This window comes from Nuphar pumila, chromosome 1, assembly GCF_984573655.1.
Source record: "Nuphar pumila chromosome 1, dmNupPumi1.hap1.1, whole genome shotgun sequence".
NCBI classification, from domain to species: domain Eukaryota; kingdom Viridiplantae; phylum Streptophyta; class Magnoliopsida; order Nymphaeales; family Nymphaeaceae; genus Nuphar; species Nuphar pumila.
Window position 1 is genome coordinate 590,019 of NC_143249.1, and position 15,600 is coordinate 605,618.

Here is a 15,600-nt window from a genome sequence, read left to right on the forward strand (position 1 = left end):
GCAACAGATGCATCCAACTTCTGCAGAAGTCCATGAGATCTACCACCTAGGATAATGTCTGGTAGTCCCTTCCTCTAACTCCAATGACTGGGGAGGCCAAATCTTTGCCCATGGGGTGGTTGTTAACAACATGTCCATTAGAGTTTTGTACCTATCCATCCTCTCCCTTGACAGAAACACAAGGGCGTATGAGTGCGTCAGGGGTAAATTAACTGACGACTTATTCTATATGCTTTGGTCTTTTGACCTAATGAGCATCTTACCTGTGAAGGCAATCCCATTTTTATATATTTACAGCATTGTACATTTAGCACGGTTCGAGGTCACACGTCTGTATCATCCGATCATCGTAGTACTAGCGTGTAGTGCACGACTACAAGTACTCTAGAATGAAAAGGGTATAGCTCCTCAATAGGAGCCTCAACAGAAGTGTTTCACAAAGATGTAATGTTTCTCAAACTTTACTTTTGACATTCTTTATCTTTTGAAACAATCAACAACTTGTGCCACATTTGGCATGCGATTTTCTAGAATCTCATCCGCTATCGTGGTATCTACATGCCTCGCATGACTCAATACCAACCTCGATAGACGGGATACGATTCTCAACAGAACCTCGCTAAGAAGCTTGCTCAAGCCCCAATTCGGGGTTACCGGAGATATATCGGATAGACGAACAGAACCAGCCAATCACATCCTTCCAAATACTTCGATTTGGGCAGTCTTTTATGCTTTTACGCAACTCTCTAAATCTCAAGTCTACTTTGCAGGACTGCTCACTCGAAAAGCCATGATCTTTGCGAGGAATCCCTCTCCTTAGACGAGGATGTATCGCTAGCTCTCAACTCAACTCTTGTCGCAAGAGGGAGAATGATAAATGCCCCTTGCATCCTCCACGAGGATGCCTTTATGGCACATGCAATGAGCGAAAACCTGAGCGTCATCTATAATGGCAAGGCAGTAACAAAACATTTGCAAAAGCAAAAGCCTGGGCGCAAAGTGCGACGTCAAAGTAAAGACATGACAGGAAGTAAAGGATAAGGATCACGAAACCGCGTCCTTGAGTTAAATGCGTACTCGTATAAATATATATATGCATGTATATTTATTTATTTATCCTTTTTAGTTAATTGAACTCAATTCAATTGTCCAAGTCCTCTATACAATCTTCCCCTACCTTGGGGAGTTGCGAGATTGTTGGTGTCTGCGGGTGTAAGCGATGGACGACTCGGGTCACGGAGCGCGAGCGAGATCCATCGTATGAGTTGCGAAAGCGACAATATTAGCAAGCTAACACAAAAAACAAAAGGTCGGGGGCACTGTCGCTGACCTAACGTGAAGGAAACAAAGGCACGGACATCGTTCTCTTGTGCACCTGCTATAAGCTCAAGAAGCAGGGGCAGGGGTTGTGAGCCCCTGCTGACCTACTGTTAGCAAACTACGAGGAGGCAGGGGATTGCGCCCTTGTCTGACAAGGTAGAAGAGAGGCAAGGGCAAAGCCCCTGTCTGTTAACAACGAAGGGGAGGCAGGGGGCTTCGCCCCTGCCTGACAAACATGCAAAGAGGCAGGGGAGCCCCTGCCTGATGAATACGCAAACAAGTAGGGGGCGAAGCCCCTGCCTGACGCTAGAGAAGAGGGAGGCAGGGGGCCTTGCCCTTGCCTATCGAAAAATAGCGGAGGCAGGGGCAATGCCTCTGCTTAAAGAGAGAAAAGGGCGCAGGGAGGGGGCTCGACCCCTCCCCTGATCAATAGAGGAAGCAGGGAGGGGCTCGACCCTCCCCTGTCGTCAAAGGGAGCAGGGAAGGGGGTCGACCCCTTCCCTGCACAACAGACAAGCAGGGAGGGGTTCGACCCCTCCCCCTATGTAAAGGACAAGCAGGGAGGGGCTCAACCCCTCCCCTAACATTAAAGGGACCGAGGAGGGGACTCAGCTCCTCCTCCTGCGTACTACGAAGGCAGGGAGGGTCGAACCCTCCCCTGCCTAGTTCGAAGGCAGGGAGGGCTCGAGCCCTTCCCTGCGACAAACAGAGGCAGAGAGGGTCAAACCCTCCTCTGCGCATTCAAATGAAATGGGGATCTTCGAAACACAAGCTTAGATTCACAAGGGCAAGTGTCAAGAATGACACTAAAGCATAACCCTTAAAAAGGGTATAATTTGAAACAAAATAAAAATAAAAATGTATTCTTTATTGATATGAAAAACCAATTGCTTAAGAAGCATTGAAATAAAATACAAGAGGGGCTGCACCCCTTTATATACACAGTTGAAAGAGGACTCAATAGAGCTGTTGGACACAGTCCAACAACTCTATTGCTAGTCAAGTCTGGACAGGACTTGACTAACAACAGTCATTCTAGTTCAAACTGAACTAGATGACATAAAGACAAAAGATAAAAATAAAGAAAAAAAAATTACAGAAAAGAAAGAAATAAAAAATATATTTATATATATATAATAATATAATATTATTATATATATATATGTACAATTTTACTTTTTAACACTCCCCCTCAAACTTACGGTACAATGAGCGAAAGTTTGTCTAAGAGAAAGTGAAATCGGGGAGCAGCGAGAGGCTTTGTAAAGAAGTCTGCTAACTGATATTTTGAAGTGACATATGGCAGATCAATTATCCTGTGTGGATATTCCTCTCTGACGTAGTGACAATCCATTTCGATGTGTTTGGTGCGTTCATGGAATGTTCTGTTACTGGCAATGTAGATCGCACTTTTGTTGTCACAACACATTTGTGAAGCCTTTGTTGCTTAAACTCCCATGTCAGCAAGCAGTCGTCGAAGCCAAACTACTTCCATGGTCATGGTTGTCATAGCTCTGTATTCAGCTTTGGTAGATGAAAGAGATACCTTCTGCTGCTTTTTACACCTCCACGAGATCAATGATTCCCCTAAAAAGACACAAAAGCCAGTGGTTGAGTGTCTGTTATTGGGATCACCTCCCCAATCAGCATCAGTATATGTAATTAAATCAAGAGAAGAGGAGGAAGATAAGAAAAGTCCTCGTGAAAAAGAGGACTTATGTATCTGATAATACGCATGGCTTCTCCCATATAAACAGAAGTAGGAGCATGTTGAAATTGACTTGTTGTGTGAACAACATGTGCTATATCTGGTCTGGTAATGGATAGATAGGAAAGTGCCCCGACAAGCTGTCTGTAAGAAGTAGGGTCTACAAGAAGTTCTTCATCATCAATATTCATTTTAACATTAACAACTTCTGGAGTGTCAACTTTCTTATCATCAGTAATACCAAACCTGAAAATAATATCAAAAGCAAATTTAGTCTGAGATAATAAATATCCTCTAGGATAATAAGCAACTTTAATGCCTAAAAAATATCTCTACAAGCCCAAATCAGTCATTTTAAAATGAAATTTAAGAAGTGTTTTGATTGTTTCAACTCCCTGTTTATCGCTTCCGGTGATGATCATATCATCCACATAGAGAAAAAGCACAATGATCCCTGCATCAAAATTCTTAATAAACAAAGCAATGTCAGTTAAACAGAATTGAAAACCAATATCAATCATAACACGACTAAACCTATCATTACCAAGCTTTTGGTGCTTGTTTAAGTCCATAAAGAGTTTTTTCTAAGCTAAGGACTTTACCCTTAGTAATACTTAGACCAGGAGGGGGTTCCATGTATACTTCTTCAACTAGCTTTCCATTTAAAAAAGCATTTTTGACATCCATTTGAAAAATAAACCATTTTTTGATAGAAGCTAAGGCAATTAAGGTTCAGACAGTTGTTATACGAGCCACCGGAGCAAAGGTTTCTTCATAATCAATCCCATATTCTTGGGCATAACATTTGGCTACTAAACAGGTTTTATATCTTTCAAGAGTACCATCACTCTTGGTTTTAATTTTATAAACCCATCGACATCCTATAGTTTTCTTCCCTGGAGGAAGATCTTGAATATTCCATGTAGAAGCCTTTTCAAGTGCATCTAATTCAGCTTTCATGGCTTCTATCCATTTGATATCATTTTTTGCTTGAAAATATGTGGATGGTTCTTCATATGAGTGAATTAATGCAATAACTGCCCTATATGTGGGTGAGAAAGACTCGTATGATACAAACTTTCCTGGAGGCCTCGAGATTCGGGATGATTGTCTAGTTGGAATGTTAGAATATTTCTCAAGTGCACATGGAGGATTAGACTCTTGTCGCCTGGAATATTGAATACTAGTATCTCTATGAACTTCTTCTTTTTCAGCATTAAGATCGATAATTCTTTGATCATCATCGAAGTTACAGTCAAGGTCATATTCATCAAATGTTGATGTTAGATCTAGCAAAAAGGAGTACTCAGTGCCGTCTTTTAATTTTCTAAAATCAAAGAAGCTCTCCTTTTCAAGAAAGGAAATATTTCTAGACACATATAATCTATTATTTTTTAAGTCAAAACATCTATAACCTTTCTGTTTTTCAGCATATCTTAAAAAGGCACAAGGAATCACACGAGGGGAAAGTTTATCATTTTTGTCAATAAATATGAAACATTTGCACCCAAATATTCTTAGTCTAGAGTAATCTGGAGAAATGTTCATAAGTTTTTCAATGGGAGTGATATTTTGTAATGAAGAAGATGGCATCCTATTAATGAGATAGGTGACAGTTAAGGCAGCTTCTGCCCAAAAGTCTTTCGGGACTTGATTTGCTATTAATAAAATCCTAGTGATTTCTATAATATCGTGATGTTTTCATTCTGCCAGTCCATTTTGTTGAGGTGTATAAGGACAAGATCTTTGATGTGTGATGCCATGCAATTTAAGATAATTTTGAAAATCTGTGGATAAAAACTCTCCCTGAATCTGTGCGAAAAATAGTAATATCATTTTGAAATTTGTTTTTAACCATATTATGAAAAGTTTGAAAGTATGAAAATACTTCAGACTTATGTTTGAGAAAGTAAATCCACGTATGTCAGGAGAAATCATCGACAAAAATAATATAGTAAACAAATCCTCCTTTAGAAATTACTGGTGCAGGATCCCAAACATCCGAGTGTATTAATTTAAGTGGTCTTGAAGAGAAAAAGGTTCTGTTCTAAAATGGTAATCTTTTTATTTTGCCGAGAATACAATCTTTACAATCAAATGATTTAGAGTTACAAAATTTTCCTAGATTTGGAAAATGTTGGATTTTGGCTATATGTGGGTGGTCAAGTCTTTTATGCCACAGTTCCAACTCTATTTTTTGAATATTATAACAAAAAGTTTTTTTCGACATTTCTAAAAAATCCATGTAATAGAGTCCTCCTTCTCTATGGCCTTCCCCAATCAGCTTGCCCTTACTGGCGATCCTATACCTAACAACCATGAGAAGAAAAAGAAATATTACACGCGTAATAAAAAATTTGAGATACAGATATAAGATTTAAATTTAATTTAGGAACATGTCTAATTTCTGGAATAGAAAATTTCTTTGTTTTATAAAATTTTTTGAAATTTCCTATTTCTTCTATTTCAAGAGAAGTCCCATCAACAGTAAAGACCTTTGACACACTTGTTTTATTTTTAACACATTTGGATAGACTTTGATTATTTGGGGTCATATGAAAAGATACACCAGAGTCAAGGAGCCAAGAAATTTTACCTGGATCAGAAAAGGATAAGGCTGCTGCACCGGTTGAAGCTTCAGATGAGGAAAAAACACCTTTGATGAGGGGCTGAAGAATCTCTATTAGTTGGGCCAGGGAAACTGGTGCATCCTGATCTTTAGGCTCCGATCCAGCAATTGCAGCTCTTTTTTTCTCTCAGCTCCTTAAGTTTGGGACATTGTGGCCTTTAGTGTCCCGGTTCATGACAGTGATGACAAATAACTTTCTTCTTATCATAGTCACCATTTTGTCGGTTAAAGTGAGGAGGCCTATATGATCGAACATGATTCCCTGGTCTAGATACGGCTAAAACAGAATCATCTTCAATTTTTGAAGAACCTTTCCGGAGACGATTTTCTTCCACTGTTAACTCTTCAATAGTTTCAACAATAGAAGGAATTTTTCTCTGGTGAAGTATGGCCGATTTAGTGGTTTCAAATTCCGGCCTTAATCCAGTGATAAACTGGTAAAAATGTTCAGCATCGAGTTGTTTCTGACGAAGCTTGATGTCTTCGGCACAATGCCACTTTGGTTCTAAAAGGGAAAGTTCCTTCCAAAGTTCGGACAACCCATTGTAATATTCACGAATAGTTTTGTCTCCTTGTGTCATTATTCAAACTTTTTCTTGGAGGTTGCACACGTGTGCAATATCTTTAAGGGAATACATATTCTTAAGGTATTCCCATGCCTTATCAACATGATCAAATTTGGCAAGACTTGGGCATTTTTTAATGTCAACGCTATTGATAAGCCATGACATTATCTTCGCATGAGATATTCTCCATTCTTTCTATTTCTTCTCGTATGAGGCAATAGCCTTGATTTTCTCTTCTTTCGATAGAGACCTCTTTATCTCCTTTCTTTTTAGTAAGAGATAGCTTAGGTTCCGAATCAGAACCATCCATAATCCCCCATAGGCCTTTTCCCCATATATGGTGCTTCATGATTGAAGCTCATGTTACATTGTTCGTATCACTTAGTTTCATAGGCATGATGGTGACTTTATCATTGTCATCCATCGATTACAAAGAGAGAAAGAATAGGGATAGAAGAGAAACAAGAAGGAAAATGAAAAAGAAAGAAGAAAAAACAATACAACAAGATGTGAAATCTTTTCCAATGAAGTGATAAAACACTTCTCTTCAAGTGGCGAACACTTTTGCAAATGGGCACAGAAACCGATGCAGCTTTTCCTCAAGATTTAGTACTTTCGTGGCTCTGATACCATGAAATGAAATGGGCATATTCGAAACATGCGCTTAGATTCACAAGGGCAAGTGTCAAGAATGACACTAAAGCATAACCCTTAAAAAGGGTATAACTGAAAACAAAATAAAAATAAAAATGTATTCTTTATTGATATGAAAAACCAATTGCTTAAGAAGCATTGGAATAAAATACAAGAGGGGCTGCACCCCTTTATATACACAACTGAAAGAGGACTCAATAGAGCTGTTGGACACAGTCCAACAACTCTAGAGTTGTTGGACTGTGTCAGTCCAACAACTCTATTGCTAGTCAAGTCTGGATAGGACTTGACTAGCAACAGTCATTCTAGTTCAAACTGAACTAGATGACATAAAGACAAAAAATAAAAATAAAGGAAAAAAATTACAGAAAAGAAAGAAATGAAAACTATATTTATATATATAATAATATAATATATATGTGTACAGTTTTACATTTTAACACGCATCGAGACCCCTGCCAGAACCTTTCTTACAGGCGGCAGGGGTTTTACCCCCTCCCGACTTGTCGGCAAAGTGGCAGGGGCTTAAGCCCCTGCCAGACGACTATCTCCTGCCGTAACAGACCAATAGGCAGGGGCTTTTGCCCCTGTCGATCGACGAAAGGAAGAAGGAAAGCGGGAGAGAGAGAGAGACAAAAGGAAAAGGAGAAGTCGGTGCGTACTTGGATGTTGTCGACGGCGATGTTGATTGGAACAAAAGGGAGGGGATGGCACTAGGGTCGCAGCCGCCGACAGGGAGCCGTCGGTGTTCGGGGAAGGCCAAAAGCGAGGGCGGCTCGGGCTTGCTCCGGCGAATCGAGGGAGAGCGAGAGGGGAAGGCGGTGGGGTTGCCGGCGCAGGGTGAAAGGGGAGAGGAAGTCGGGGTACCGAGAGAGAGACAAGAGTGCGAGAGGGGGAGAGTGCAAAGAGAACGAGAGAGCAGGAGAGGGGTTCAGGGGTATCGTATTTGAACCCCTCCCCCCCCCCCCCCCCCCCTGCCTCGCTGTCTTTAGAAGGCGCGAGGGAGGCGGTGCCTCCATTGGGTCTGGGTCCGGTCTGGGTCCGGTCTGGGTCCGAATCTGATCCGAATCCAAGTATATATATATATATATATATATATATTTTGGGTTTTACAGTTGAGCCTAGTTCCTACTCATAAGCAGCTTCTAAAGAGGAGTGATAGCATGTTGTGGTTGAAGAGTTAAATGCTCTGGAGAGGATGCATGCATGAGATCTTTTGAAGCTCACCTGGAAAGATTGTAGTAGGGTGCAAATAGGTCTACAAGATTAAGACTAGAGCATATGGATTTATTGAAAGGTATAAAGCAAGATTGATAGTCAAGGTGCATAACAACAATTTGAGATTGGCTTTGCAGAGATTTTTACTCTTGTGGCACATATAACCACTACAAGGATTCTTCTTGTTGTGGCTACTATAAGGCAATGAAATATGTGGTAATTGGATGTGAAAAATGTCTTATTGAATGGTGATTTCATTGAAGTGTACATGGAATTGCTTCAAGGTTATATTGATGCAGAGGGTAGAGGGTGTAGGTTGAGAAGAGCCTTGTATGGGATTAAACAAGCACCAAGAGCATAGTTTATAAAGTTTAGTTCAGTCGTCAAGTTTTGTTGCACCCTCTTGAAAATTCGAGTTTGTGTTGGATGCATCGAAGATGAAATCAAAATTGAGCTCGATTGTTAGGACCAGAGTGCAACGAACGACACTTTAATCGAAGTCCCGCAGTTGGACCTAGGCCTGGACTTGTGGGTTATGGGCCTTGGGGTATGCACCCTTGCGGGTGTGGTGGGGAAGAGGCTGAGGTATTCATGGGATTACGAAAGAAGGGATTCAGTTGGTTTAGGTAAAGTCGGATAGCCTGTTATGGACGGTTTGGGCTCAATGAGAAGTATGGGTATGTTTATAGGTTCTGCACTTTGGGAACTTGGTCTATGGGTTCCTAGGCTGCCTTGGGATGCATGCAGAGGTTTGGTACACGTTCCAAAGGTCTGTGATTGTAGGCAAGGCGTCGGTGTGGGCTGGTGAGGTTGAACGGTCAAAACCGCACGAGGTTTCCTAATCAGTAAAGTCGTTTTGGGGAGTGCAATCTAAGGGTTGTCATCTAAGTTCAGTGGAGATGTCAGATATGCCCACCTGGTGGATCAGGTTTTCGGTAGAAGCAGTTTCAGTCTTTGGGTTTTGAGAAATGGGTAAAGGCTTAACAAGGCTAGGATCAGGCGTTGGAGACCACTTACAAGTCTGCAACAGGGTGGGAAGATGTCTCCCACGATCTGGAGCATTGACACTTGATCTGCAACGAGGAAACATCGACCAGATTGCCAGAGAACAAGACCACACTCGTTGGATGACAGAAGAGATTGGACTCTTCGAAAGGGATGACCAACCAGCTAATGGAGGCCTGGTCTTCACATGAACCAGGGGGTGAAGATGAAGAGAAGGACCAGCAGAACCATGGTCGGGGATCCTCGCCTCGAAGACCTCTATGGAGGACTAGGTAGCGATATGGAAGAGCTAGGGACAAACCTTTGGACCAGATTGGGATGGGTCATCAGGCCTGGTCCAAGGAAAAACCTAGGAGAAAGAAGAGAAGAGAGGACATCAGAGAGGTAGGGACGTCAGAGGGGAGAGAGAGACGTCTATAGAGAGGGACGTCCAGGAAGAGAGAATGAGAGGGAGGAAGAGAAGAGAAGAGAAGAGAAGAGAAAGAAACTCAACTCACAAGTTTATTCCATAAAATGTCATAAACTGAAACAAGGAGACCCCAGACCTCTATTTATAGTGCTTGGTTTGGGTCTGGGTCCAACTCCAATCCAAAAAGTAAATCTAACACATTTGCCCCATACACCCTCTAACCACCAAAACTAGGACCTAACTGACAATCAAAACTAAACTAGGAAGGGGGTCGGTTGGATTGATTGGGGTCCTTCTTTAATCGGATCCTAACTAGATCTAAAACATACCAAAAGCATAATTCAAAAATAGGAAACCTACCTAGGCTGGACCCTTGCACACTTTTTGGGAAAGTGTAGAAAGTAGGAAGGAGGGTGGGACGTGCCACCCTACCTTTTTGAAAGTTGGGAAAGAGGGGGAGACATCCCCCTTGTTTGCTTTCTTCTTTGCCTTCCAAGTTGGCCCACTATGGGCCTCACTAGCTTGAGTTTCTCTCCTCCTTCCAAGTTGGTGCCCCCTATGGGTCCCACTAGCCTTCCTTCTCCTTCTCTCTGGTGTAGATATGTGTCCATTGACTTTTCTTTTAGGAGGATCCACATAAGTTGCCACATCACTTCCTTGGGCCTCACTTTGACTTGGAAAATCCCTGTTGACTGGATGAGGTGGCTTTTGGATCCTGAAACATGAATTGAATGATTTCTCTAGATTTTAGACCGTAACAAGTTTCTTGGATTTGAGCAGAGTTATTATGATCCTGCCCCTCTTCCTCTAAGGGGAGATGTGTATTGCTTCTCTATGTGGATGATATGATCATCATAAGTGATGATTTGTAGATGGTAGAAAATATCAAAAGGAGTTTGGCTAGCATATTTGAGATAAGGACCTAGGAAAGTTGAAATATTTTCTGGGTCTAGAAGTTACGTATTCAAAATTGGAATTTACTTATCTCAACATAATTATGCAACTGATTTGATTGTAAAGGATGCTAGTAGAGGATTCCAATAAGGTTAGTTCTCCTATGGAAGCAAATGTAAAACTCAGAACCACAAATGGGGTCGTGCTTAAGGATCCAGTTGTATGCAGGCAACTGGTTGGAAGTTTGATATACTTAATGATATCGAGGCTTGATATCACTTATGCAGTTCATGTGGTCAGCCAATTCATGAGCTCTTTCAGATCAGTTCACCTTGTTGTTCTTAGAATCATCAAATATATGAGGGATACTATGTATTTTGGGATGTTTTTCTCATAGTCCACCTCATATCTTAGAGCCTCTTGTGATGCAAAGTTTGAAAATTAGGAGCTCTCTAATATCGTGGAAGAGCCAAAAGCAGCAGTGAGTCACATTATCCATTGCAAAGGAAGAGTATAGAGCCATGGCTTAGGTTACAACTGGGATTATATGGATTAGATGGCCTCTAGGCGAGTTAGGTGTTTCAGTTTGTGGAGGAACCTTCTTATATAGTGACAATCATAGTCACAAATATCGATCTCCGCTATATCTCAACTAAGAAATTTCTTGCAATAATATAGATTTAGTTGATAAATCTCTTTAAAATCTTGACACTTAAAAATTGAAAAAAAGTAGAAATAAATAAGAAAATAACATGTTTAGATAATAAAATACCCATATAATAAAAGAAATAAGTAAAAATTATAAAATAAAAATAAAAAACATATTTAAGATATAGAAAAATGTAACAAAGTAAAAAAATTTGATAATGTGATGATATTATCACAATAATATCGTACTATTATTGATATATATATATATATATTTATATTTATATTTATATAATTTTTTTTATATTTTCAAAATATCATGAGATTTTTCCTTTAATATTGTTTTACAAATTTATAGCGATATTTTTGATATATTTTCAAAATATTGCTTATATTTGTGACTATAGTGACATATGAGTGCCTTTTACATTGCAAAGAATCCGAAGTTCCATGAGAGGGCAAAGCATATTGAGATAGATTGCCACTTTACTAGGAAGGCATATAAAGATGAAATTATATCTTTGGTGCATGTGGGCTCAAAAGAGCAAGTTGCAGACATATTTACTAAGAGCCTTGTCTCATTACACTTTCGGTCATTCCTTTCCAAACTTGGGATGATTCCACTTGCATCATCTCAAGTTTGAGGAGTGTTGAGAAGTGTAAATATGTGCTACCCCTTTTTATGTACGTACCATTATTTATACGAGTATTATTATATTGTCTTTTCTGTAGATCAACTATTTTTGTCTTGTAATGTTATAAAGGGATTGATCCCCTTATATTGTTGTAACCATTCATTTTGTGAATCAGTAAAGTTTCTTTGCATTGTTGCCTCTCATCCTTTTGGTGTACCTTCTTCTTGGCTTGATACTATACTAGCAATAGCTAAAACACATGACCGAACAATACAAATTGCAATAGAATCATAATATGGGATGCCCCTGTGAGAAAAGTCCAAAGTACCCCTGTTGTCTTATGGCTGAACAATGTTGTATTAAGTTTTGTTTACTATTTCTGCTTTTCTGAAAGTCTTGTTGGAGTTTCTTTTTGTTTGATTAAACATATATCTAATTTAATCTAGGTTTTCTAGATGTTTGGATACTTAATCATTTTTCTAGGCTTAACTGAGCTTCTGCCACTCTATACAATCTGTATGTGTGAATTATTTTTTCTGTTACTTAGCCAGTATGTAGTATGTCTAATGACATTATTTTGCAGTTTGGTCTTAGAATTCCATTATATGGGGCTTTTTGTTCTTCTTTGGCATTTCAAATATTGATATGAAAAAGTATGTTGGTTTTGCCCTACTATTTTCTTCGGCAGGAACTGCGTTTGTTACGGAAAGATCGTGATCTCATTGAAGATAAGATACACCACTTGAGCTGGTCACTCAGGTAAAATACACCATTCAAATGCATATCTTGTTGCTTCCAGTTTATAGACTTTTGGAGCACTCTTTTATTCTGGTGCATCGATGAATATATATGTAGCTTTTTTCTTTTGTTTTTCCTTGAAAACGCACTTCATAGTAATCACCTATGCCACATGGGTACAGGGCGCGGGTTCTGATACAGGTATGACGTACATGGTTATATATATATATATATATATATAAAAAATGTAGCATATAGGTTTGGGTTTAGATAACAAGCTAATTCAAACCTTTATGTTATATTTTATATAAAGGTTTTTGCAACATAGTCCCTGCCTTATAAGATTTTGCAAATTGGTACTGGCTTTTTCATTAACCCTTACAAATTACTCCTTGAGCATTGAGGACCGTTTTGCAAAAAACAAATAAAGCAGGAACTGATTTTAAAAAATGAACATATTCCAGAGGGTATAATGTTCATGTTTGTTAATATACAACCATGGTCAATGCCTAACGGTGGTTAACTTGATGCCAACCTAACCGGACTATTTTGCACTAACGGTGTAAAAGGTGGGGACCGATTTGCAAAGTCTGATAAGGCAGGGACTATTTTGCAAATGGTTAATAAGGCAGGAACTATTTCGCAAAATGCCCTTTATATAACATATGGGTTTAGGTTGGGTTATAATCCAAACCCAACCCATACCTTTTTTTATATAAAAAGAGAAGGGGACGGAAAAGAAGAAGGTGGGAGGGGAGCAGGTAGGACCCCCCCCCCCCCCCCTCTCTCTCTCACACACACACAAAGAAGGAGAAAGAAGAGAAGGAAGCAGGTACTCCTCCCCCCTCTCTCTCACCACCTTCTTTTCCTTCTTCCTTTTCCTCTTTCTCTTCTTTTTCTTCTTCCTCTCCTGTTTCTTTTTCTCCTGCTTCTGGTTGGTCAAGGTTAAACCTATATATATATATATGGTGATTACCTATGTCACATGGGTATGCGTACACCCGCACCAGTATCATGCCATGTTGACTTGGGTTTGGGAGCCCACCCAGCATACCCATGTGACATAGGTAATCACCATTGATGCAGGACTCTGGTTTATGGTTTTTGATTGACCACTTTTAAAGCTTGTTAACTATGCTAATTTGACTAGACTACCATTCTCAAATTAGATTAAATCTTTTCTAGTTGTTTCTATGGTTCATTTTTTATTGGCCACTTCTCTTAAGTTGGATCAGGTCCTTTCCAGATCTTTTCTATGTGGAAGCAAAAGGAACAATATGAGGCTAACACCATACTGAATTAGGGAAAAGTTACAGCCATATAAGGGTTAACCCCTTTGAGTTACAATTTTCCCCTTGTAACATGAAAATAGAATATGACATTAGAACCTGGACATATGACACTAAATATTATACACTATTAATACATTTCTTCACACTTCCCCTCAGACTTTGGATGATGCAAGAGGAATCATCCCTACTTTGGAGAGGAATGTCTTAAAGTGAGAAGGGGCAAACGTTTTTTAAACAAATCAGCAACTTGTTCTTTTGTTCCAATGTGTTTGAGTGAGATCATGCCATCTTGATATGTTCTCCTTGTAAAATGAAAAACTATCTTTCTATGCTTAGTTCTTTCATAAAACTCCAGATTTATTTGTTGTATGAATGACACTTTGATTGTCCTAGTACAAGGGGTTACTATTAGGGGTGTCAATGGGCCTGGTTTACTCGGACCTGACCCAAACCAAACCCTATAGGGTCTGGGTATGGTGATAAATAAGAAGACCCGATTAAGACCCAGGTCCGGACCCAAAGGTCTGATTAATACATGGATCCGGGTATAGTTTGTGAAATTTTATACCCGACCCAAGTTCTGATTAAGACCCATAATTTTTCAATGTAAAAATGATAAAAATAATGTTTTACTGGTTATGGTCTGGGTTTGGTTCATGGAGTTCTTATCAGGTCCAAGTATGGTTTTTTATAGTGGACCCGATTAGACCCGGGTACGGACCCGATACCATACCCAAAAATCTGGTCCAAGTCGGGTTCCATGTGGGTCCGATCCAAACCCGACCTGTTGACACCCCTAGTTACTATAATTTATGCTTACCCCAAGCACTTCCAATAACCATGTAATCTACACAATTTTAGCCGTTAATTGATCCATGGCTCTATATTCTGCTTCAATAGTGAAAAGTGCAACTCTCTCTTGCTTTTTACTTTTTTAGGAAATTAAAGATTTGCCAAGAAAAACACAAAATCTAGTAGTAGACTGTCTATCCCAAGTGGAGCCTCCAAAGTCAAATAAGATGCCTAATGAGTGGAGGAAGAGTACTTTGGTGCATCTATATAAGAATAAGGATGATATACAAGATTGCACAAACTATCGTGGTATAAAACTCATGAGTCATACTATGAAACTTTGGGAGAGGGTGATTGAGTATAGGTTGAGGAAGGTTGTCATGATATCGGAGAATCAATTCTTAGACAACTTATTGAGAGATATAGAGAGATGAACAAATATTTGCATATGGTTTTTATTGATTTGGAGAAGGCATACGATAGAGTACCTAGAAATGTTCTCTGGTGGACAATGATGAAGAAAGGTGTTTCTCTCAAGTACATTAGTATAATTAAAGATATATACGAAGGACTAGTAACCAATGTTCGCACTTGTGGAGGAAAGACAATCAATTTTCCTATAACGGTTGGGTTACATCAAGGATCTGCATTAAGCCATTTCCTATTTGCTATAGTTATGGATGAGCTTACAAGATCAATTCAAGAAAACGTGTCGTGGTGTATGTTGTTTGCTGATGATATTGTTTTGATTGATGAGTCTAGAGTCGGGGTTAATGCTAAGTTAGAATTATGGAGACAAACATTGGAAGCAAGAGGTTTTAAGTTGAGTAAGAGTAAGATAGAATATATAGAATGGCGGTTTAGTAAGCAACGAAGTAGTGATGGGAGTGTAGTGAAGCTTGGTGAGCAAGAATTACCGGTGGATGACTGTTTCAAATATTTGGGATCTATCATTCAAAAGTATGGAGAAATTGATGGAGATGTAAATCATAGGATAAAGGTTGGGTGGATGAAATGGAAAAGTGCAACTGAAGTGTTGTGCGATTGTAGAATGCCATTGCGGTTGAAGGGAAAGTTTTATAGGACGACAAT

At 39.5% G+C, this 15,600-nt stretch overlaps 1 protein-coding gene across 1 annotated transcript in view; it reads left to right on the forward strand.

Annotated features, from left to right (window-relative positions):
- The window catches only part of LOC149847617 (HAD-superfamily hydrolase, subfamily IG, 5'-nucleotidase), a 161,339-nt gene that overhangs the window by 122,425 nt on the left and 23,314 nt on the right, over positions 1–15,600 (forward strand). The window contains exon 13 of the mRNA XM_090002159.1: positions 12,375–12,445. Within this exon, the coding sequence (XP_089858285.1) occupies positions 12,375–12,445 (71 nt within the window). The remainder of the gene's footprint in view (positions 1–12,374; positions 12,446–15,600) is intronic.